This window comes from Platalea leucorodia (genome assembly GCF_965183815.1).
Source record: "Platalea leucorodia genome assembly, chromosome: 11".
NCBI lineage: Eukaryota > Metazoa > Chordata > Aves > Pelecaniformes > Threskiornithidae > Platalea > Platalea leucorodia.
The window spans coordinates 6,960,260-6,983,412 of NC_138833.1; the positions used below are offsets into that span (position 1 = coordinate 6,960,260).

Genomic DNA, 23,153 nt, shown 5'->3' on the forward strand with positions numbered 1-23,153 from the left:
AGGAGAAACAGATAAATATACGGTGGCAAGGAGACTGCACCTCCTTGGAAGACTTGGCTGCTAGAAGCAGCAGCGGGCAACAGCTGCTCTGAGCCTACAGCCTGTTTCAGAAGGTTGTGCCCAGAGGTGAAGTCCCATGGCTACTGCAGACCACAGCAGGACTTCCAGGCATCTGCGTGACTGCAGCAGGGATGCTCTCAGCAGGGACCCACCCTAAGCTGACACCAGATACCTTCTTTTTGCATGTGAATGAAGCACAAATTCCACAAAGCTGCTGCCACTACAGCTGGCTGACTTCCACCCCAGGAGCTCTCACATGCAGTTAACACAATCTCGTTCTCCATCAAAGGCCAGGATACCAAGAACTCTATGTTGGACACTTTTCTGCTTTTATTTTAAAAAAATCCAGAATGGATCCAATAACAGTTTTATTATCAAGGAAATTGTTTTACCATAAGCAGAGAACAGACACAGGATGGAGCAGAAGGCTCAGACAAGCAAAGTATTTAACTTCCACATAGCCTCTTTCGTAAGAAATAATGTTACAGCTAAATTTGAAGTAACCCCCCCCTCCTTGAGAGCAAGGGTACTAACCTAGCTGCAGATCCAAATGTTCTCTAGCAAGGTAACCAGCCTCCTCATTGCCGTTCACAGGTTTTATTACCCGCTCACAAGTACTCAGATCCACAAGGAGGGTCCATACAGGTGTTATTCTCCTCCCAGTTCCAGCAGGACTTTCATCTCCACCATTCAATTTAGTGACATGGTTTCCAAACTTCGATATCAGATTTAGTACACCATTGTGTCAAGTATCAGAAATAAATGATCAGCGAGTCCCCAGGTGCCTCAGTTGAATATCACGGGGCCAAACACTTAGAATTTTGTCTGGCATGAATTAACTTTCATCAAGTGACAATTTATCTAGCAGACACATCACTAAGTTTATACATTAAAGAATTTTATATATAGAATACTGCAAAAACACAGTAAGTCTGAATTCTGCCCATTGCTGCTCAGGAAGGTCCCTTCTCTCCCAAGCATCAAGAAAATCGACCTCTTCTTCATACTCTAGTCAAGGCAAGACAGAGACTTCTTATTGCTTCTCTTCCTTCTGATCCCCTGGACTTCCAGAACCCTCTCGTTCGGAGGCCATCTGTGAAAGAGTTGGCTTATTAGTTGTAGTAACAACAAAATGCTTCTCCTAGACATTTTTTTTTTCCTAGCTACCTGCTTAGGTTAGTTCTAGACTGAAGAAACCCTTCCCTCAGTGAAAAGGGTAACTGTCCACTGGAGAATGGAAACAATCTTCATCTCTGCATGACTGCCACTAAGAGGGAGGAAATTATCTTCCCAGTCTTTATGCTTTCCCAGTGGACGTAACAAGCTTACGCTGCAGCACTGAATGCTTTCAGTTTGACATCAGAAAAGCAGTTTTCCACAGTAAGGAGAGCTTAGCACCACCAAGATCACCTGGGCAGAGTGTGTCACTTCCATCCTGGGAGACTTCCCTGGACAGGTGAAGTACGCATCTGCCAGGCCTCGAATGGGCGGGCCTTCCACTGGGAAGGAGATGGAGAAGAAACTCCCAATGGCCTTACTACTGTAATTTTAGGCAGACTGAACAGGAAGCCTGTTATACAATCATCCTTAAAATAAATCCAAACCTTATGTTACTTCTTTAGGCACTCTACATACCTAGGGGAAAGCCCTGTCTGTGCTCTTTTTGATGCTCCTTATTAAGAGCTTCCAGTACTTTTTCATACAAGACTGTACAGAAATAACAGGCTGCCTGGGAGGCAGGTTACCGACAGCAGGATGGCCAAGATTTCAGGCCTGCAACTCTACCCGACTTTCTACAGCAAGTGTCACTCAGAGGGAGCTGCACTGAGGCTCAGTGCCACCTCCAAGCACAGCTCTTACCTAAACGTTTCGTGTCCCGACTCACCCCTCCCCATCTGAGGGCTGTAAAATGGAAATGACCATGAACTTACCTTCTTGTATGCCATTTCAAAGAGTTTCAGGGAAGCCTGCTGCAGGCTGGTTGCTGCCTGCCTGATGTTTTCTCCCGTTTCCGTATCTTTACGAGCCAGAAGTTCCCTCATTTTAGCGATTTCTTCCTTTAATTTGTTGCACTGGAAGTAAGTCACAAACAAACACGATGAAATCCTGCACTTCGTTCACTGAGAAACTCATTCCTGTCATTTCACCCACCTACTGGCCACAGCAAAACTACCTTTTTTTGTGCCAGAAGCCATGAAGTTAAGCCTCAAACTGAGCCATACGGTCTGCAGGGACTAGGACTGTGCTCAGTTCCCAATGGGCACCTGGCCACTTCACTAAATGTGCCACAGTTGGCATTAATCGGTCCCCTTGTTTGCCGTCTCAGCAGAGGCGCCAAGGACAGAAAGCCCTGCAGAGACTGAACGGCCCGCCAAGGATGAGAGCTGCTCTCCCTGGCACACCTCACCCGTGAGTCAGTCACCCCAGCAGCCAGGGTGAAGGGAGAAGAAAGCTGGTTTTCATCTATATTTAAGGCATGTCAGAAAGCCAACGAGTAAGGCTGTTCACCGCCTTGTTTAATCCCTTTGTTGCACGTGGGAGAAGGAGCAGAGAGGCAAACAAAAGCAACACGGTCTCATCCCAGCCCCTGTAGCCATCTGTCAAACCCTCCACGCAGTCTGGCATTTCTCTGTCAGACTGGCACGCTGCTGGAGAGGCAGGCCCGGAGAAGCGAGGTTACTGGGGGACAGCTGTGCCGGCAGCGCTCGCTCAGCAGCGCTCGCAGTCAAAACGTGGGCAGAGTTCTCGTTCAGGCCCACGGGAAGGGGAGGGCAATCGCCGCCGCCTGTGTCAGGCCACCGTCTCCGCCCAGACAGCACAGGGTTTCTTCCAAGCTGTGCTACCCACTTTCCCCTGGTATTCCCCAAAAGACATAACAGGGAACAACGGTCCTTGCAAGGAACAAGGATTTAGGGTCTGTGCTCCTGTGGGAGAAAACTCCAGTGTTCATAATCCCAAACACAGAGTCAGCCAATATCCATCCTAGAGAGAGGAGCTGGGCTGAAAAATAGCATTTAAACTGATCAGAGGCTACTTACCAGTAAACTATAATCTTGTTCCCTCAAATGCCTCATGGGGCCCCTAGGAGCCCTTTTATTCTGCTTCCAAGAGTTGTTAGCTTGAAGATTGTGCAATCTGTTTAAAACTTGGCTTTCGAAATTCATAATGCAGAAATTAAACTGTCACTTAGAATGGTATGAAAAGCACTCTTTTGATACTAAATATCCACTTCACTCCAAAGATAGAAGAAAAATTGGAGTTAAGTGGATACAGTAATTTTCATTGCCTCCGAGTTCTTGGGCGGTATTTGTGCTACCGAGGCTGCCGGGACTGCACAGCAGCTTTGCCTCTGTCCCTCTGCTAGTACACGAACAGTGCCTACCAGTAATCTCTAGCTTTTGAGCAAAACTCTCCTCTCACATAGGCCACAGTACAGTTCTTATCAAACCACCACAAGGCCAAGCCAAGGACGTAATTCATGCAGAAACCTTTCATTAACAGCTTCCCAGGCTCTCAGATCTTCAGGGACACTGAACTCGCACTTTGAAGTAGGATATTTGCTATTATCCACGCCATGTTCTTCTAAGTATGTCCTTACATCCTCCCATCAGCCACGCTCACCCCACGCTCTGGTGCAAAAACCAGAGGAGTCCATGACTGCGCCATCTTTCCACAGCATGGAAATACACACAGAGTCGGTGCCACTGGCCAGAGCCAGCTATGAGTTAAGTGAGAATTTGAGCAAAGATACAGTAAGGAATCTTACCTCCTTTACTATTATGGGATCAGAAACTACCTACCTCGTCTGCTGGCAGCTGATCCTTGAACTCCTCCATCTTAGACTCTGTATCATGGATGATGCCTTCAGCCATGTTTACAGCTTCCACACGTTCCTGGGTAAGAGAGCTCATAAGGGCCTACTGCATACATCACTGGCACGACAAGTTGTGTACGTATGAACTAGCAGCTGACATTTCTTTCCCCAAACTGCCAAATTCCACTCTAGCTCCCACCCAGGGTCCTTCTTAATGGCAAAAGGGGAAGAAGAAATGCAAGCAAACCATTTCTAGGTGCATTCTGGCACCAGAAAGCCCGAACAATCAGTCTATGCAAGGCAGCCCTCATGCTTTCACACTCAGCAAATCCCACTTCCCTGGAAGCAGAAGCAACTAATGTAAGCACCACTGTTAGCACACTGCAAGAGCCAGCAACTGCAGAGACAGGGCAGCTCTCTGCTCCGCTCCTTGGGAAAGCAACAGAACTTTCAAAAAATATTCTCAAGCTTCTTCAGCAACAAGGGCACCAGAGACAACTAAAATGCTGGGATGTTTTACTCACATCCCCTTAATTACAAATGCTTGTAGCATCTCAACAGTGGGAAAACTCCACGGTGCTAGGTAAAAAATACCAGTTCCTAATGTCACTGTTGCAAAGGCAACCAACAGGGGACAGAGCAGGCTGTAAGTACAGGGGAGCAGTAGTCCTGCTGAGACAAGATTCAGTCCCAGTGTCAACATGAACTATTTCACCAGCAACGGTCTCTGGGACACCCGGCCCTCTCCATCGGGAAGAACAGTCTACCTAAGCAAGGGTGTGATAATGTTCTCAGGAGGCTAACCGCTTACAGTGGAAAGCTGATGAAAAATAATTTCATTTCTACATTATGTCTTCACTCTTTGTAGGTTGTCAAAGTTCACAGCAGGATGCCAAGTCCAGCAGAGTGATAACTCTGTTTATGCATTCATGATACTTCCATGGCAGTAAAACCACGATCAGAAAGGTGTAACGAGGGAGTTTTGACAATTACAGTTATGCAGGTCAAGTAAAGAGACAGAGAAATGTTATTTAAGAAAGCAATCTAATCGCCTACAGACTAGGAGAACACAAAGCAGACAAATCCAGTGTGCCAGTCTCAGCAATCGCTAACTACATGCTGGTGCCATATTCCAGAGTAGGCCTTCACTGTGTCTGCTTAAAAAAAAAAAATCAATGCTCTATATTTAGTAGCATAATTCATTAGTACTACCCTCATTAAACCAATTAGTTCCAACCATTAATCCTATGAATATCACAGATTCAGTCACTCAACCATGGCAAGTGTCAGTCTTTTCTTGACAAAGTCAGTGAGGCTTTCAAACATCTCCTGATGGCTTCACCTGCGCTGAGGGCAAATAGCGTGCTCAGAGGAATACAGCATTCGAGGTGCCACAGTGAGATTTTAAGCACTACGGAAAGCGACTTCCTACTTAGGAAGGAAGGGGCTGAGGCGCAGCTTTGCTTGGCAGGTTCTATAATTTAAGCTTTAAAATAAACTCTGAGAAAGTAGCTTAAGCATCCCTGTACTGCTTCCATTTAAACGCAACATCACAGTGAAAACCCAGCTGTAGTAGGCCAGCTTTAAATAAACAGCCAAGATAACAGGCAGGTGGACAGTAAAGAGCACCGATGACAAAAAGCATAACTAGAGCTGCAAAGCTGTTTACTCATGAGTAACAGGCAGGTGACTTTGCTTACTGCTGCCTCCATGTCCCAGTAGTTCTTCAGGGAGGAATTAAAATGCTAGTGTCACAGGGCAAGTTACCCAACCCAAACCCAAGATCCGAATGCCTCTGCATACATCTTCTTGCAACTTTGGAATGTAAACTGAATAGAAGGAAGCAAGCAGATATTTGGGTAACTGCACAAGCAAACAGCTCAAGACTATGCAGACGAGAACCTACAGCTCCTTCAAGGTGGGCACAGTTAATCGCACAGAACGGCAATAACCGGCAGGGACACTACTAGCTGGAAGATACCGTAATGATCACATTACCTTTCTTCGCCTGTCTTCCTCTGCATATTTCTCTGCATTCTTCACCATGTTCTCAATTTCATCTTTGCTAAGGCCACCAGAAGACTGGATAACAACTGCATTGGAGAAGAAGCATTAATAAAGAATGTGGTCTCATCTTTGAGGAAAGGAGAGTATTATTTCCCAAACCCTCTCAATGGCAGCAGCCTTGCTCAGGGACTCTGCACTGTGAAGACCCCGTGGGCAGTACAAAGACAGCCAGTCTTTGAAGAGGCAGCGATGCTGCTGGCAAGATAAAAGCCTGACATCTTAGATCTGTGAAATCCCCAGCTCTGCCAGACGCTTCCTGTCCACTGGCCCGTAAGTCACTTTGACCGTTCTTCCATTACTCCTCCTGGAAAGTGAGTGTGCACACAAAGCCCCCAAACCAAAGGGGAATTCTAGCAGGTTAAAATCACAGAACTAAACAAAACAAAAAAAACCCCCCACAACGGCAAAGAACCAACTAACCAAAAAAAAAAAAAAAAATCTAAACAGAAGGAATTGTTTTACCAGAGCACAGAGATTCCTTTCACTGTTGGAAAGCAGCCCAGGCTGGTAGCAGGATAAGACAACATTCCCCACCCAGCTCCTCGTGCTGCCCTTAATGAGCGAGCATAGTGTGATTCTATGGGCAGGCTCTTAAAGGTCCTCCCCTTGTTTTTTTTTTTCCTCCAATAGTGCCAAAGTAAACTGAAGCTAATTTCTGCGGTAAAGCATATTTTCATTGGGAAAAAGAGGTCCAACATCCAGGATATCACAAAGTCCAAACAATGGTATACCAAGATCCTCATTAGAAATAAGTTTTCTACACAGTATTTGTCAATGGTACAAAACCCTGAACAAAAGACACACACGCACACACGTCCTTTGGATGCAGATGTGGGATAGGCAGTTCAGCTTTATAATTAGGACCACGTTTGCATACAGACAGGCAGCTAAAAAATTCTGGTTGCCTATTATCAGGAGATGGCTATTCAGAGGTAGAAGGCTACCGCACACCAAAAATCTACAAGGAAATCAAAGTAACAAGCGGTGTGTTTTTGGTAACAACTTTCTGCCAAAAGCCAAGCAGCATGATAACAACAGCATATACCTTCAAGTTGCCAGTACAGAGTTAACAGTATCTTTCTTAACTGGAACATGCATTTGATTGCTCAAGTGGTTGCCTCCAAGAAACAACTGAAGGGCAGTATAGAGGCTTCCCAGTTAGAGGCACAAAAGCAATTATTTTGTATCAGGGGAATCTACAAATGCTTCAAATTAATTTTCTGAGCCCACAACAGGACTTTAGAAAATGTCAACCGCCCCGTTAATTACCCCAGAACATCAGGCCTAACATTTCATTGCACTACAGAGCAAAATATATTGACAGCTTGAAGTCCCCAAGCCTCCTGCCATTTAGAGATGTTTCCTGCCTAAATGGATGAAAACGAACGAGGTGGTTATGCAAAATACATGCTGCTTCAAAATACCTGAATTTCAAGACCTTTGTAATGGAGTCATCAGAAACAAAACAGGTTCTCAGCACAGGGCTGACCTGTTCAGCTGTACTTGACATGCCCTGGATTCAACAGAGATCTTCCCAGTTTGATTTCTCCCTTAAAAGCCGGCACCTTCATGCAGGCAGCCTCAAACAGACAGCATCTCTTCATGCGTTAGCAGAGGGCACTCCCAAAGGAACAGCATGCCCACGAGCACAGCTCAAGAACAAGTCATACAAGGTGCTGGACTCCCCAACCCAGATTTCTGTCCCTTCAGGGCAGAATGTCACTGCTCCGAGCTCCTCAGTGACACAGGACACCCCTGTAAGCAGCAGGAGCACTGCTCCACAAACACCTGTGAGCCCCGAGTTCACCAACCTGTATGCCCAGCGCCTCTCTGGGGACCGAGGCACAGCTGATACATACAGAAAACCCCGGGAAACAGTTGCACTCTGCTGAAACACTGCTATAGCGATCACAGCAGACTGCAAAACCAAGGATGGACTGTCATACAGTGAAAAAATGAGTTGGAATGTGGTAAAACCGTGCCAGTGAGGACTTCCTTAACCTTGCTATAGGCAGATGCTTCATCTCTGCCTAATGTGGAAGGAGAGCATCCATTGGTAGCAATCTGTCAGCAGGCTAACAGACGGTGCAACAGTGTGCTGTGTGTTTATAGAGGCTTTAGTTCCTTAAAATGAAACTACAGGTCAGTTGTCACTTCTTCCTTTCCCTATTTCATTCTGCAGTAACCCTCTATCCTCCTTTCCAGAGGAGACACTTAAGCCAAGATGACTTCAACTGCATCTATGCCGCATAGGCAACAGACTGCTTGTGTCATCCTTACTCTCAATCACGTAACATGCACCACAGTCCCCACCCCTGGACTGCAGGATGCTCATCAGGGCAGCACTCCATTACCTGTGGAGTCACCCAGCGTTACCCTCAGTGCCCAGCGTGCTATGGTGCCTTCACTGCTCCACACCCTTCCTCCTCCTCCCCGGGCAGCATCCCAGAGCACTTACTTTGCTGTTCACGCCCGGTGCCTTTATCCTTGGCTGACACGTGAACGATACCGTTAGCATCAATGTCAAAAGTGACCTCAATCTGGGGCACTCCACGCGGTGCTGGAGGAATCCCAACCTGAGAACGAGAAATGCTTAGCCATTAGCTCCCACACGGACACAACCTCAGGGTACGAGGCTCCAGTATTGGGCACATTATCTTGGTGATCTGTCAGTCAAATCAACTATTAACTAACCCTCAGAGCTGAGTCCTCTAAATGTCTGTTGGCATCATGTGGTGAATTAGCAGTATCTAGACTTAACGGGATACAGATCTCTACCCAGAACAAGTGCACAGAAACCACAAGAGGTAACCCCCAAGTTTGGTTTGGAGGTGACACAGGTTCTGCTTTATTGCTAAACAAGCCACTCTTCCCTTCGAGGACATGGCAGGATGCTCCGTTTCTTCAGTTCTGGACATGACTGGACTTCACTGACTACCTCTGAGACTACCGTATTAAAAGAGCGACAGGCAGTACAGCTTCCTTCAAAAGGATGGCTCGTCCCAGCAACAGCAAGTTTGGGCAAACAGTTTTAACAGTGTCAAACTTTGCCAACACTGACCAAACCAATTCTGCACAGGAAGCCGGTCAGTCCGCCACGCACACTGCACACGAATCCCTGGAGCACATCTGTTCTCCAGTAAGCAGGGCAGTTCCACAGGCTTTCACAGAAAAGCAGTACTGGGCTAGAAATGGGTTACCCTAGGGACTGCAGGTTAACATGGAGCCTGCTCCAAGCCTTGTCTTTGCAACACCAGAGGAAAGGCTCGCATTCAGGTTGCACAGGCCTGGTACGACAGAGCTCTTTTTGCTCTTTGTGCCCAGAAGTGGAGAGGGCCCTTCTAGGGGACCAAGCCCCAAAGCTACAGCAGCCCCTGTGCCACTTAAGACTGCTTAGAAACTCTGAGCTCCATCTTAAACACTGGTTGCTCCCCTGCCGCTGAAAGGCTGTCCCAGAATCAGGCTGTGCCTTTAGAAACTGTTTTTTTATGACAAATAGGGTCAGATGTCTTCTGTAAGATGACTCCTCCCCACCACTACCTTCAGGGGTCAACTGAAATGGAGAAGGCTTTGAACTTCTCAAAGAAGGTCAAGTCTAAGGTCATGAATACTGAGTAGCCAACATACCAGTGTGAACTGGCCAAGAAGTTTGTTGTCACTAGCCATCTCTCTCTCTCCCTGGCATACTTTAATCTCCACTTGAGTCTGCCCATCAGCAGCTGTAGAAAACACCTGGGGAAGAGAACAGAAAGTTACTGGATAGCTAGTAAATTGTAACACATGAATGGATGCAGTGACAAGCTGACTAAGCAATAAAGGAATACAGAGAAGCTACTTTGAAGAGATAAAGAATTATTAAACACTTGTCATTCCCCTGTTCCTCTTGCAAACCACCGAGACAAGCAACAACCAAGCTCACTGGCATCTCGTCCTATGTGCATTTGAGCACACAAAAACTGGCAATGCCATGCCAGCAGCAGGCTCCAGTGGCAACCACCCACATTACCACAATATTTCCTCCTGAAGCAGCAGGGCTCCTGCCCAAAGCCCACGCCCCAGAGAGAGCAAGTGTTATCAGTAAGAGCACACACTAGCAAACCCAGACAAGGCAAAGTGGAAGAAAGGATCACACCCAAGTCTATGAGGGCCTTACAACACAGGAAAAAAAATAACCCCTTCTGAGGTATGCCACCCAAGAAAGGTGGTCTCAAACAGGTGTGGTGCTCAGTTACAGAAGGTCTCCACACAATTCTTCTTCAGAATGATGTGTTGACAGTTACATCACGGCACACACACTGCAATCATGACCAGGCCACAAACACCCTAGGGTATCTTGGTACACATTAACTCAACTTACCTCCCCTCTTGGCCACACTAATAATCAACAGAGATACTCAGTGGCTGACATTAAATCTGATTTCTACGCTGCTTCTCCTTGCCAGACGAGGAGGAGACAAGGCTATCTACTGGGATGCTCTGGGTAGCCCTCACTGGGTATTTGAGACCACCACAAAAGACCCACCCGTCTGGGGTCAATGTGTACCTGGCTCTTCTTAGTTGGTATGGTAGTATTCCTGTTGATGAGCTTTGTGAAGACACCTCCCAGTGTCTCAATCCCCAAGGAGAGGGGAGTTACGTCCAGCAGCAGGACATCAGTAACGTCACCAGCTAACACGCCACCTTGAATAGCTGCACCAATAGCAACGGCTTCATCAGGATTAACTGCTTTGCTAGGAGCACGGCCAAACAAATCCTGTACAGTCTGCTGCACCTGAATGGAGAGAAAGCACAACTCATATGCAGAGTGAACCATTACCACCCAGTGCTGTGGCCACAAGAACATGCCAGCCGTGACTAAAGGTTTCTATCTTTATGCTCCTGCTGCCACGTAACCCTGTGGCACAATAGAAATATTAAGCTTCAGGGTTGTGACTGCTCCCTAATTTCCCATCTTCTACATACCCTGTTAAATGCACTCATTTCAGTCTATACAACCCCTTCTCTGGAGACTTTCTTGCCATCAAGTTTGCCAGCTGCAAGTCAACCTACATCAGTCCTTTCACGTAGCCCAGCTGTATTCAGAAGGGATCACTCCGGGCTTATCAAGCAGGAGTCAAGGACTGCTCCCCCAGAATGGGTACAAGCCAACACTGGGCAGAACACAGCTGTCAAGGACAGTACAGCTGTGGACACAGAGTGCAGGGAAGGTAAAAAAAATGCAGAGCAGAAGGACAGTTCATCTTGCTTGTGTGTAATAAGGGGGGGGGGGGGGGAAGGAAATTGTATGAAGGACAGTATTTTCAAATTCTTTATTTAACGGGCTGTTTCACCAGAGAAGTAGATTTGCCATGTCAGCAGACAGTCTGAGCTGCATTATTAGCTTTTCACTGCTCTGCCCTTTCGGAAGGATGTGCTCATGATTACAACAGATTTATTGCTGAAGTATCCAGATGGGAATGCAATAAGGTGTCTGCACCAGGGCACAGCTCAGTAGCCCACTCCTCCACCTTGCAAGAGAAGGGTGTGGGACTTCGCTCCCGCTGGCAGCTTCCCTCCTCCCAAGTACACCCGTTAGGCACACAGCGGCACAGGTGAGCGTGAGGTGCCTGGAAAACTGTGCTGTAAGCAAATGTCCAACTCCTCTGCACTTAAGCCAAGAGACATCTGCTGGGAGTGTTCATTACAGAGGAAGACACTTTATGTACGAGCATGTAATTAAGTGCAAGTCTTTCCCTCTGGAGGCATATTTTACAGTACAAAAGAAACATTACATCTAACCACCCACTGTACATTTCCTGGAGCGCTGTCCGCATGAGCGCTCCAAAGAACGCACGTTCCCTCCTAGCAGGGTGAAATGAACACAACAACGTACACGAGAGAAGGCTCTGTGCTGTACGCAACATACGGGCACCGATCTTGGAGCCAGAGCTGTAATTACCGGCACTCAGGAAAGCATTACATAAGCTCAAAGCCACAGACGCTGGGGATTATAAATATGACATTAAAATAACAATAATAAAAATCAAATCAATATTTAAGCACTGTCTCCCACCCCCAAAGGATACGTAATGTTTCAGGAAGGGCTTCCCCACTTCTAGAAGTGTTTTTCATCACTTTGTACCTAGCTAACCACACCATCTTTCCTTTATCCAGCTGGAACAGCAGGGATTTTGGGAAGGTATAGCACAGTTACTCCACTTGAGCTCTGGCCAGAGCAGCAGCTTCTGTTTATCTCGTTGCTCTGGTTCCCCTGCCTGGCTGACCTTCTGCACACACCAATATCACCTCCAGCCACCAGGCTCATTTAACACTTAGGGAAGAAAAAAACCCAAACCATCACCAAATCCCAAATAAATCCCAAGCAGGACCTATTATCCTAGAAAGGACCTACAAATCCCAAATCTTAACAGCAAACAAATAGTCCAAGCCTGACTGATTCCTATGGAATGAAATTTTGATGATCTCCGTGGAAAAGGACAAGCTGTACCCTTGAAGAGAGCAGCGTACATACATGTTCAGCTCTGACTTCAGGGGAGCTAAGCAGCAGTCTGCAATGCTATGAACAAGAACAGTAAATCACCAGCAGACAGCGCCTTATCTGCAAGATTGTGCATGTCAGCAGAGCAAGCTTCTAAGTTACCTGCTGGTGCTTATCACCACAGAATACAAGGGCCAGGTATTAGGTAACAAGTGTTTGGAACAGCCAGTTAAATATGCTTGACAACACCCAGCCTCACACAGGTAGCCAAATACATGCAACCAGCGGGTAACAGAACCGTTCTGCTTGGGCAGTTTCTTCACAGCTAGCTGTAAGTGCTCTGCACAGGGGAAGAAATCCACTGGAAGGCAAAGATTACTGATAGGTTATTGTCATTGAAGTGTACCTCTATCACACACTGAAGTCCATAACAAGAGAAAACATGCTGTGTATCTGAACAATGCTGCTTATATTTGGTCCACATCAGAAAGTCAACTTGAATTTTCAAGTCCTGATAACCCCCACTTGTTTTTGTGAAGTGCAGCTTGGCTACAGCCCCCAGATCCATGCTGAGCTAATTAAAGAGGATGAGAGAGTCCCTTGCCGCTGTTCTCATGTGGCTACTTAACACGTCTGTTCTGCTCCTGGGGGCCTTCAGCTGCTGGAGCTTTGAAGTTGCCAGACTCCCAACTTTTCTGTTACAGATCACCCTCAACAGTAAGCGCTGGCTAGCTGTGCCAGCTCTGCCCATAAGAGAGACACATCTCATACCTTTGGCATTCTGGTCATGCCACCGACGAGGATGACTTCACCAATGTCACTCTTGCTGACTTCAGCATCCTGCATGGCTTTCTGGCATGGCGCTACCGTCCTTTTGATCAGATCAGCTACAATGCCCTCAAACTGCGAGCGACTCAGCTTCATGTTCAAGTGCTTTGGTCCAGAGGCATCCATAGTAAGGTATGGCAAGTTAATATCAGTCTGCAGCACAGAAACAGACACGGAGTGAAAAACAGGAATGGAAAATAAGGCAGCTACATGCTGGTTTTAGATCAAGTTACAGGTTCTGCTCTGCCTGTACTGAAACGTCTACGTGCCTGTTCACTCTGCAGCCCAGCCTCTAAGTGGCAGCAGGCATACTTTTATGTTTGACATTTCAGATAAGAGATCAGAAAATTATTTTATTACACACCTCATGGTTACAACTGTTAAGTTCCAATTTTAATATTCTGTTATTTTGAGGTCTTCTGCTGTTAAGAACAACAATTTAATTTCTATCATAGCCAGGAGGTAAGAGCTGAAACATTAGAAGTGACAACCTTAATCCTCTTCCTTTAGTACAGCACAGAAGAAAGCCCATCTTCATAGTTCCGAAAGATTTTGCCGATTTCATAGAAGGTAAGCTACTTGAGGAAAATAACTCATGACTGTTTTCTAAATGCAAATGATTCATGTTCAACAGCCAGTTGCCGTTTAACACAAAGTCCATCAGTGCCAGGGACCATAATCCCCACTTTTCACGGCCATTTGTGATTGATCTTACAAATTCACATGCTGGATTTTTAAAGCAAATCTTATACTGAAACCATCTTTTTCAAGTGCTGAGTCATGCTGACATCAAAAGATACTACAAATCAAAGCAATTAAAAACATTAATGCTTTAAGCTCTACAGATTAAGTTTACACAACAAGAACTAAACCCACATTACTGACTAGAGGTGTGCATTCACTTTATACATAGCATGGTCAAAAATACTAGGGGAAAATGGGGCCAAAAGCAAGTTGTTTTCCCTTCACTGCTAAAGAGTTAAGGAATTCAGTTTTTCCTGGTATGAACAGACTGCATTGCCAACTCTTGAGCTAGTAAAACAGAGCCTGCTATGTCTCTGGCAGAACTATGCATCCATTGTGACTGGCCTAAACTCCTTGCTATGAGCTCCCCACTGGCCAACAAAAAGACCACCATCAAAAAAAAGTTTATTCAGAACCTAGAAACTGGCAGAGACCCCATTTCAATTACTATATAATTGACCTTAATTTCACTTAGGCAAGACTATTACACCCCCAACTTGCTGCTTCTCCAGCTCCTTATTCAGTAGTGAATAAAGGACACGCTTGAATGCATTAATACACAAAGCAGGTGGAAAAAATAAAAGGGGGTATATGTTGCCAATTGTCTAGACAACTCTTCTATAGGCAAAGAAATAAAGATTCTTTATAGAAATTATTTCTTGTTATTAGACAAATTAGCTGTTTCAGTAGAATGAGTAGCACCAAGGTTTTGGAACAGCTTGCACAAAGCCGCAAATGCTTCCAGTAATCCAGCAGTACTAGCTGCAGCTAAACTCCCTGATGCCCACCATATTCCTGAAATACAGAATAAGTTGGGGACAAGGTCACATTCCCTGCAAGATGAGAAAACATGGTGCCAGAAGAAAGGCAAAACCCAGCACCTGCTTTCTCAGCTTCCGACAACTAATTGTGCTCCTGAATAGTCTGCCCTGCTAAAGGACTTTCCGTTAAAGTGATGTCATTTGGTTACACAGAAGCTTGTTCTGCCACCACAAGAAAAAAGTGCAGCAATTTCAGAGCTTTGTAAACAAAAATAATGGAAAACTCTGTATCAAAATGTTTTACTGGACTGCTTTGAACCCAGCCACCTACCTGCACAGATGATGAAAGCTCACACTTTGCTTTCTCCGACGCTTCTCTCACCCTCTGAAGGGCCATGTTGTCTTTAGTCAGGTCAACACCCATCTAAACAACAAACAAGATGGGTTAACAGACTCTCAGCTTTTGCACAGGAGTCATGGAGAGCCTTTCTTCATTGCAGTTCATCTTCCTATCGCTCCTGACTGTAAAGGTGTTTGTAGAAATACAGCCCAGTACATGCACTTCTGCTGATCTCTCTCACTTCTGGCAAAGCATTTAGCATTTCAAAAACATCTGCTAGCCCTCTCTGCTCTGGAAGTGATTATGCAGTAAGTTACAGATTAAAGCCTGGAAAAGCTGCTGCATCACAGAATATAAAGGCAAGACTGAAGTAGCAAAGGTGCTGGAATTACACTGCAGTTTCCTACAGCCAACCCTGTACTGCATGCATCTGTGCTGACACGTTCAATTGGCCCGCAGATTTTTATTGTAAAAAGTAAGCAGACTATGTATAGGTTAGTCCTGCTACACTAGAGGAAATAAAGGCAGAAGTCCTGCTATTCTGTCTTCCAGGAGAGGAATATTCCACCTCAAGAAACCACGTGTAAGAACTGGAAGCCAGACTGACAGGTGTCTTTAATACCCAAATTTCAACTGTGCCATAGACTATAAACCAAGCCCTAATAATTTAAGAAAATTCCCATTCTTCCATAGAAGTTAAGCGAGGTTGAAAAACAGCAAAACACAAGATTGAATTCTGATGAGATACCTTACCTCTCTCTTGAACTCTTTAACAATATACTGTAGCAAAGCCTGGTCAAAATCTTCTCCACCTAAGAAAGTGTCACCATTGGTAGACTTCACCTCAAAGACTCCCTTCTGGATTTCCAAAATGGAAATATCGAAAGTGCCACCACCCAAATCGTAGACTGCAATACTACAAGAACAGATGCAGAAACACATTACTTTCTAGTCAGTTGTGTGGCTCAAAAATCATTCTCCTCAGGAGATGAGGTGTGCAGAATTCATGTGGCTGTCCATAAAAGTTAAAAGCCTCTCTAAAGACAGCAGTAAACAAATTACACAGTGTACACACTCCTTGAGCGCTCTGAGTCCACGTGGAAGTCGTCTCTAAAATATCTGCTGCACGATGCTTAACGTTGCCTGTTATTTCAAAGATGGCAGTTCCTTCTTCTTCAAATAAATACACACTCACATCCAATGACAAGGGCAGGGACACCAGAACCATTATGAAACACGTTTTTCAAAATGCGAGGCTTTTACAGCACTGTAAGCTACATCAGATTTACAAAATCTGTAACAAACCCCCTGCATTTATATAACCACCCCTGGCAGTGACAGAAGGCTGAATGCAGTCAGGGAAGAAGATGCAAGCTGCGGGCCCCAGGCACCAAACCTCAGCGCACCTCTTGCGCTACGCTTCAGCACCAATGGTGACAGCCTCTCACCCAGCTGTCCTTAGCCACACCTACCACTGCTACCAGTAGGTAAGATAATTAAATTGACACTCAGCTTTGATAATTTAGTTGCAGCTGCAAGGTATGAACTCACTTTCTTTAACAAGTATGGCTGGCATAGAGCAGAGGTGACATTACACAGCACTGACTCAAGGCTGGGAGTCTACTTTGGCAGAATTCCAACCAGTGATTTTAAAAAAAAACAGAAAGCAGAAGATGCATTTACAAAGCAAATTACAGCATGCTTATTTAAGAGAGAGTAGGTGTTATGAACAGGCACTTACACTTTGTCTTCAGACTTGTCCAGACCATAGGCAAGTGCAGCTGCTGTTGGCTCATTAATCACCCTCAAAACATTCAAGCCAGCGATCTGCCCAGCATCTTTTGTAGCCTGAGGGGGAAAAAAGAGGAAGAGTGCTGACTACTGAGAGAAGCTAAACACAATTTATAAGCCCGAAAATCTTACAGCTTGGTGAATACCTGTCTCTGAGAATCATTGAAGTAAGCAGGGACTGTGATCACAGCATTCTTTGCTGAATGTCCCAGGTAATTTTCTGGAGGAAAAAGGAGACAAAACAGAAAGTTATCCTTATGAGATAAGAATACCACCAAGTTCTTACCATGTAGTTTGAAATAATTTTCCTGAACTAAGAACCAAAGACAGGCTTCCTGGTCAAGAACCTGCTGCTTTCTGGGAAGATGCAGAGGGAGCTGTGCAGAAATCAAGTCCTTCCACATAAGACGGAACAGTTTGTAGACTTCTGACAGAACAGCAAAGCACCTCCACAATTCAATCAGTAACTGATGCCACTAGTGAGTAAGAATTCATCCGAGAGCTTGTCTTTTTAGTGTGCGAGACTGAAGTTGTTTTCCATTTCTTTGGAGTGTTCAACTTGTGATGCACTTAACTCATTTTTGTCTGTTTACAGAGTCTGCTGTAGGAAACATTTGTATGGTACAAATAATGTAGATACACCACCTCTACAAGCTTTGGAGACAGTAAGTCAGGAAAAATATGTATTACACCCTAATTTAAGGTCACAAACTTCTCTCAACAAAAAGGGAAGGATGTAAACAAATACAGATTCAGACCTGCTAAAAAATAAGAATGTGCATGATGCAGTGAGAATGCACAGACAGGATTTACGCCTATGCATTAGCCCTGCACGGACCTTACACGCTGCATTATTCTCTGTTGCTTGCAAAGCCACTTCATTCTATAGTTGAATTCATGTAGCATCCAGGGCAAAATCCAATAGACCTACAGGAAGCAGACCCTTGCTTAAGACAGAGGAACACCGTCCACAGAGTAAGTCAAATTCATCACATCCAGATGCTCATATACCACATACTCATATTTTACTCATGGATGGAGCTTTAGCAAGTGTCCAGGACCTAACAATAAAAAAAAAAATCCTCTTTGGATGGAGCTTCAGTAACAACCTTTAGTCCTGCCCTCCAAACACTTATCACTGGATGCACAATGTTTACCAAACAAGGCTGTGGAAGGCAGCTACTGACTATTATCCTTGTGTATTATACTCCGGTTCCCCAGAAACCACACTAGGAATTGAAAAGGAGAAAAAAAAAAAAATTCTCCAGGCCAATGGGTATTTTCCCCTAGTGCAGATTTAAAGTTGCCACTGGCTAAGAAGCTATTCATTCAGCCCAAAAATCAGATCCCTTGAACACTCCATTTCTTGCTACATATCTAGCAGTTGCATAAGAACAGAGCCACTCAAAACCCTGGCTGCCACAGGCCGTGCTCAGCTGCAGCCTCAGAGGCACAAGGACTGCAGCTTACAAGGAAAAGGAGCTCCCCCTTCTGAGTACATGTGCATTCAATGCAATTAAAATTGAATATCAACTCAATTGGTATCCAATTTTGATAACTGTATGTTTTAAGTAAAGCACTAATATCTTGCCAAAGCTCAGAGACTGAGCTTTGATCAGAGACTGATCTTTCTCGAGGCTTCATAGCAGCCCATTGCTGCAACCTTCCACGATCTGCCCCACACTAGGGGCTATACAAGGATTCCCGTACCAACAAAGTACCTTTATGGCTGCTGCCCTTCCATTTACCGTGGCCCAGCACCACGGTCACGCTTGTGCACGCAGACGGCAAAGAACAAACTGTACCAACCTGCAGTTTCCTTCATCTTCATTAGTACAAAGGCACCGATCTGGCTTGGAGAATAGAGTTTCCCATGAGCCTCTACCCAGGCATCACCGTTGGAGGCACGGACAATTTTAAATGGAACGTTCTTACTAAAAAACAGAAGAATTCCACACTCAGTTCCTATATCAGCATACAGCACAAAACCCCTACAATTAGTATGAGCAGATGAACATGTACAAGTTCTAGACAATACCAAACTGGCCAACAGCAGCCTCAGATCCAGGGAGTCCCAGAAGTACCGATATCCTACCAATGTTTTTTATCAGCTACATCATTTAATCACAAGCCTTAGGTACGATCACGCAGCTTTGATTGTGAACGCCCTCAAGAATGAGAAAAAGTCTTCATGCAATGGTAGATGCTGACCGTTCTGCACAGCATCAGCAAGGCTTTTTTCTCCTTCTCTGAAAACCTTAAGATGATCAGCAACTAACGTAGCAAAATACAGCTTGGCCCTCAGAATATAAGCAAGGAAACTTTGAGACATGAGGGCATAACTACTTTACCCAAAAAAGGTTTATATTTTAACACGTAACATGTCATGTTATACAACATTGTATTTTATGCGTTCCTGCTGGTAGCAGAATTGCTCTCCACCCTCACTTACATATCCTTCTTCACTTCAGAGTCATCGAAGCGCCGCCCGATGAGACGCTTGGTGGCGTAGAAGGTGTTGTGTGGGTTCGTTACCGCCTGCCGCTTTGCTGGCATTCCAACCAAGCGTTCGCCATCAGCCGTGAACGCAACAACCGAAGGTGTTGTCCTGGCACCTTCGGAGTTTTCCAGCACCTACGTAAAAAGGACAGGGTGCTATCAAAAAACATTGCCTCTGAGAACACTAATTTGGACATTCAGCTTCTAATAATGTTACTGCAAGCTGGTATTCATTTTTTTTACTTACTTTCGCTTGCTTTCCTTCCATAACTGCCACGCAGGAGTTTGTTGTACCCAAATCAATTCCAATAACGGCACCTTTAATTGCTTCTGAGCTGTAAAGCATATTATGGGAAAAATAAAATGACTACTAAAGGAAAATAACTAGATAGCAAAAAAGCTTTCTACCCTGAAGACGGGACAAAGTCATTTGTCACTAGGTGTTGAAGCAAATACACACTGTATTCCGACCTAAGGTGTTCTCCGACTCTGTGTAACCTTGTGCCTCTGTTTTCAGTCAGATCACTTATAGGTAAATCCTTGCTTGTTTAAATAAACAAAAAATATTATTCTTCACCACAATAATCTTTACTACGTATATTCTCAACATCCTTTAAGATTTCGACATAAAACAAAGTCGTAACTAATTCTGTCCCTGCACAGGCAGAACTTGTTTTGGGTTACTTCTGATGTTCAAACTTGTTTGAAAACATCCACCTGGAGTCAAAATGCTAATAATAAATTGCATTGGTTTATTTATCATTGCTTAGCATGAAGAGAAGAACACACAAAGATAACAAATTACTCAACCCATGCAGGGTTCTCTGAGCCAGAGCCAAAGATAACTGATCTTTTTGATCCTGCGGAGCAACAAATTAATTTAATTCTGAAAAATGGGAGTGGTTCTTACACAAGACAAATCTGAACCTCTTCCTCCTTTCTAGGAAGAGTGCATTGCCCCTTTTTCAAGGCTAGAGAGAACTCCTGAATCATAGTTTTGCCTTATAAACAAAACCATGTTCTGGGATGGAGAAAGCACACTGAAGGCAGAGTAGGACCATGTTTACTACCAGGATATCACCTTCTCGCTCCCCAGGATGCTAAGTCGCGCTAACTCCAGTGCAAATAACAAAGCAGTGATCTTGGAGATGTGCAACTCCTCGGTTTCTCTGTACTAGCCAGAACTGGGCAGTTTTCCTAACACAAACAGCTTTCCCATTCCATGTCCTGAATCAGCATCAGCCACAAAACATCTGACTAAGTTACACAACTAACTGCTACTCTTTTCCCATTATCTTGCAACAAGAAAAACAAGTGATTGAAATGCATGAGCTGTTTGAAATAAACTTCATCTGTAGTGAAATGGAGCCAGGCATCACTCTTGTTTCATGCCGGTGTTAAAACAATCTGTTACATCAATGTTTGGGGTATTTTTTTGTATGGTTATTTGTTTGGTTTTTTTTTAAATCAAACAAATCTCAACAATCCACATTTTGTGGATGCTGCTGGTGGTGGGAGAAGGGGGGAAGAACAATTCTTAAAGTTCCCCTGGAAAAAGACAGGAGATAAAGAAACAGCCTTAGAAAAGTTATACGCATAAGTTCTAATTTTATCTTGCTGGTTTTACTCTGTTACTCCATCTCTGACTCCAATAATGAGTTCTGGTATCAGGGTAAATCTAAATATTAAACAGCCAAACATGAAAAAACGAGAAAATACTTACGCATATTTTCTACTGGATGCTGCTCTGAGAACATTTTGACTGAGGCCATTCCAGAATGTCTACAAAACAAAGATGTTCAATGAATATTTAGTTTTAAACATTAAGTGATCTTCAAGCCAAGACTTTCAAAGGCAGACAACTTCTGAAGCGACACGGTCCTACTACAAGGTTTCATTTTTAAAAACTTAAGTGCAAGCTAAGGAAGAATTTGCGAAAGATTCAGACTGCCATAACAAAAACCCCAATTACTATACTTAACCGTCTGGCATAACCCTGATTTGTGTTACCAGAACTGAACTATCTCCCTCATACAAAACAGCCTACGAACACGCTGCCAGGCAAAAGACATTTCAGTAAATTAACTCTGAACCTTCAGCTTTCAGTGAACAGCAGCAGGTAAACATTAACCCCACGTCTCATAGAATCATAAAGGTTGGAAAAGACCATTAAGACCATCAAGTCCAACCGTTAACCTAGCACTGCCAAGCCCACCACTAAGCCATGTCCTCAAGCACCACGTCTACCCGGCTTTTAAATACCTCCAGGGATGGGGACTCAACCACTTCCCTGGGCAGCCTGGGCCAGGGCCTGACAGACCTTTGGTGAAGAAGTTTTTTCTAACATCCAACCTAAACCTCCCCTGGCACAGCTTGAGGCCGTTTCCTCTCATCGCTTGTTACTAGGGAGAAGAGACCGACCCCCACCTCGCTACAGCCTCCTTTCAGGCAGTTGTAGAGAGCAATAAGGTCTCCCCTCAGCCTCCTCTTCTCCAGGCTAAACAACCCCAGCTCCCCCAGCTGCTCCTCATAAGACTTGTGCTCCAGACCCTTCACCAGCCTCGCTGCCCTTCTCTGGCCACGCGCCAGCACCTCGATGTCCTTCTGGGAGTGAGGGGCCCAACGCTGAGCACAGCACTCGAGGTGCGGCCTCCCCAGTGCAGGGGCACCGTCACCTCCCCGCTCCTGCTGCCCACGCTACTCCCGCTGCCTTTCCCGCAGCTCTACGCGCGGTCACGACGCGCGCCCCGCCGCCCCCCTGCAGAACCCGCAGGCCGGATCTTGCAGCAGCTCTTTGAAGTTTTTTCTGCCGCGGCCGTGACTCGGCACGCGCACGCCGGCCTCCCGGAGGGCTCCGAAAGCCCCAGCCTTTTCCCGGTTTTGAGACCGAGCTGGGAGCAGGCCCTCCCCGAGCCACCGGGCGCTCGGGCTGTGAACCGCCCTCGGAGCAGGCCCGGGCTTACGGAACGCGCTCCCGCCCCCCCGGCCCCCCGCCCGCCTGACGCTTTTCTCGACAGAACCCACTCGGCACCGGCGGCGGCCCAAGGGGGCGGCGGCCCAAGGGGGCGGCGGCCCGGGCCCGTCCCCGCCGGGGCCGGCGCTCGCAGGCTGACAGCGCCCCCCCTCCCCCCCCCGCCCCCCCTCCTCGGCCCGGTTCCCCCCCCCCCCCCGGACCTGGGCCAGCCCGGGGGGCGCCGGGGCGGGGGCGGCGCGCGGCAGGAGGCGCGCGGCGGCGCGGCTGGCGCGGAGCATGGCGGGGCGGCGGCGGAGCGGGGCGGCGGGAACGGCGGGCGCGCGGGGCCGCGGCTCTTCTGGAAACCTCCACCCACGTGGGCCGCGGGGGGGGAAGAGCGCAACGCAGGACCCCCGGCGCGGGCTGTCCCGCTGATCGCCTGATGCTTCCCCTCGCTCTCGGCGCTCCGCTCGGACATCGGCGCCCGGCCACGGCTGCGCGCTGCCTTCCTAAGACGGCGAGAGAGCGCGCTACGCCGGCCGGTGCGGGCTGGGGCGAGGCACGGGCGCCGAAGCGGCCCGCTGAACACCGGCACGGCCGGGGACAGCCCGGGTCCTGCGGGCGGCCGCGCACTCAAGGTCGGACAGGATAAAGCGCAGGGCGATTGCAGCGGCCTTGCGTCAGGGTGCGCGGCGCGCACGCGCAGGTGGCCCCGGGACGCCGCATGCGCGGGGCCCTGCTGCTGCTACCGCGGCTGCGCGGGGCCGGGCCGGGGCTGACACCGGCCCGGGGGCCCCGGGGCCCGGCCCGAGCTTCCC

General features: G+C 46.5%; 1 protein-coding gene across 2 annotated transcripts; it reads right to left on the reverse strand.

The window, feature by feature from the left end:
- Positions 1-370: 370 nt before the first annotated feature.
- HSPA9 (heat shock protein family A (Hsp70) member 9) lies at positions 371-22,703 on the reverse strand. Of its 2 annotated transcripts, XM_082323903.1 has the most exons (17): positions 22,557-22,703; positions 21,106-21,164; positions 19,630-19,717; positions 19,336-19,517; positions 18,693-18,817; positions 17,030-17,103; positions 16,834-16,940; positions 15,846-16,008; positions 15,084-15,176; positions 13,191-13,400; positions 10,485-10,712; positions 9,569-9,673; positions 8,400-8,517; positions 5,873-5,967; positions 3,861-3,953; positions 1,992-2,132; positions 371-1,153 (listed from the first exon to the last, which is right to left on the reverse strand). In XM_082323903.1, the coding sequence occupies exons 1-17, from the start codon at positions 22,632-22,634 to the stop codon at positions 1,094-1,096; spliced, it is 2,019 nt and encodes a 672-aa protein (XP_082180029.1). In that variant the 5' UTR covers positions 22,635-22,703; the 3' UTR covers positions 371-1,093. The 2 variants fall into 2 exon arrangements, with proteins under 2 accessions (XP_082180029.1, XP_082180030.1); XM_082323904.1 differs by lacking the exon at positions 371-1,153 and having other exon boundaries at positions 2,059-3,060.
- Positions 22,704-23,153: the final 450 nt, after the last annotated feature.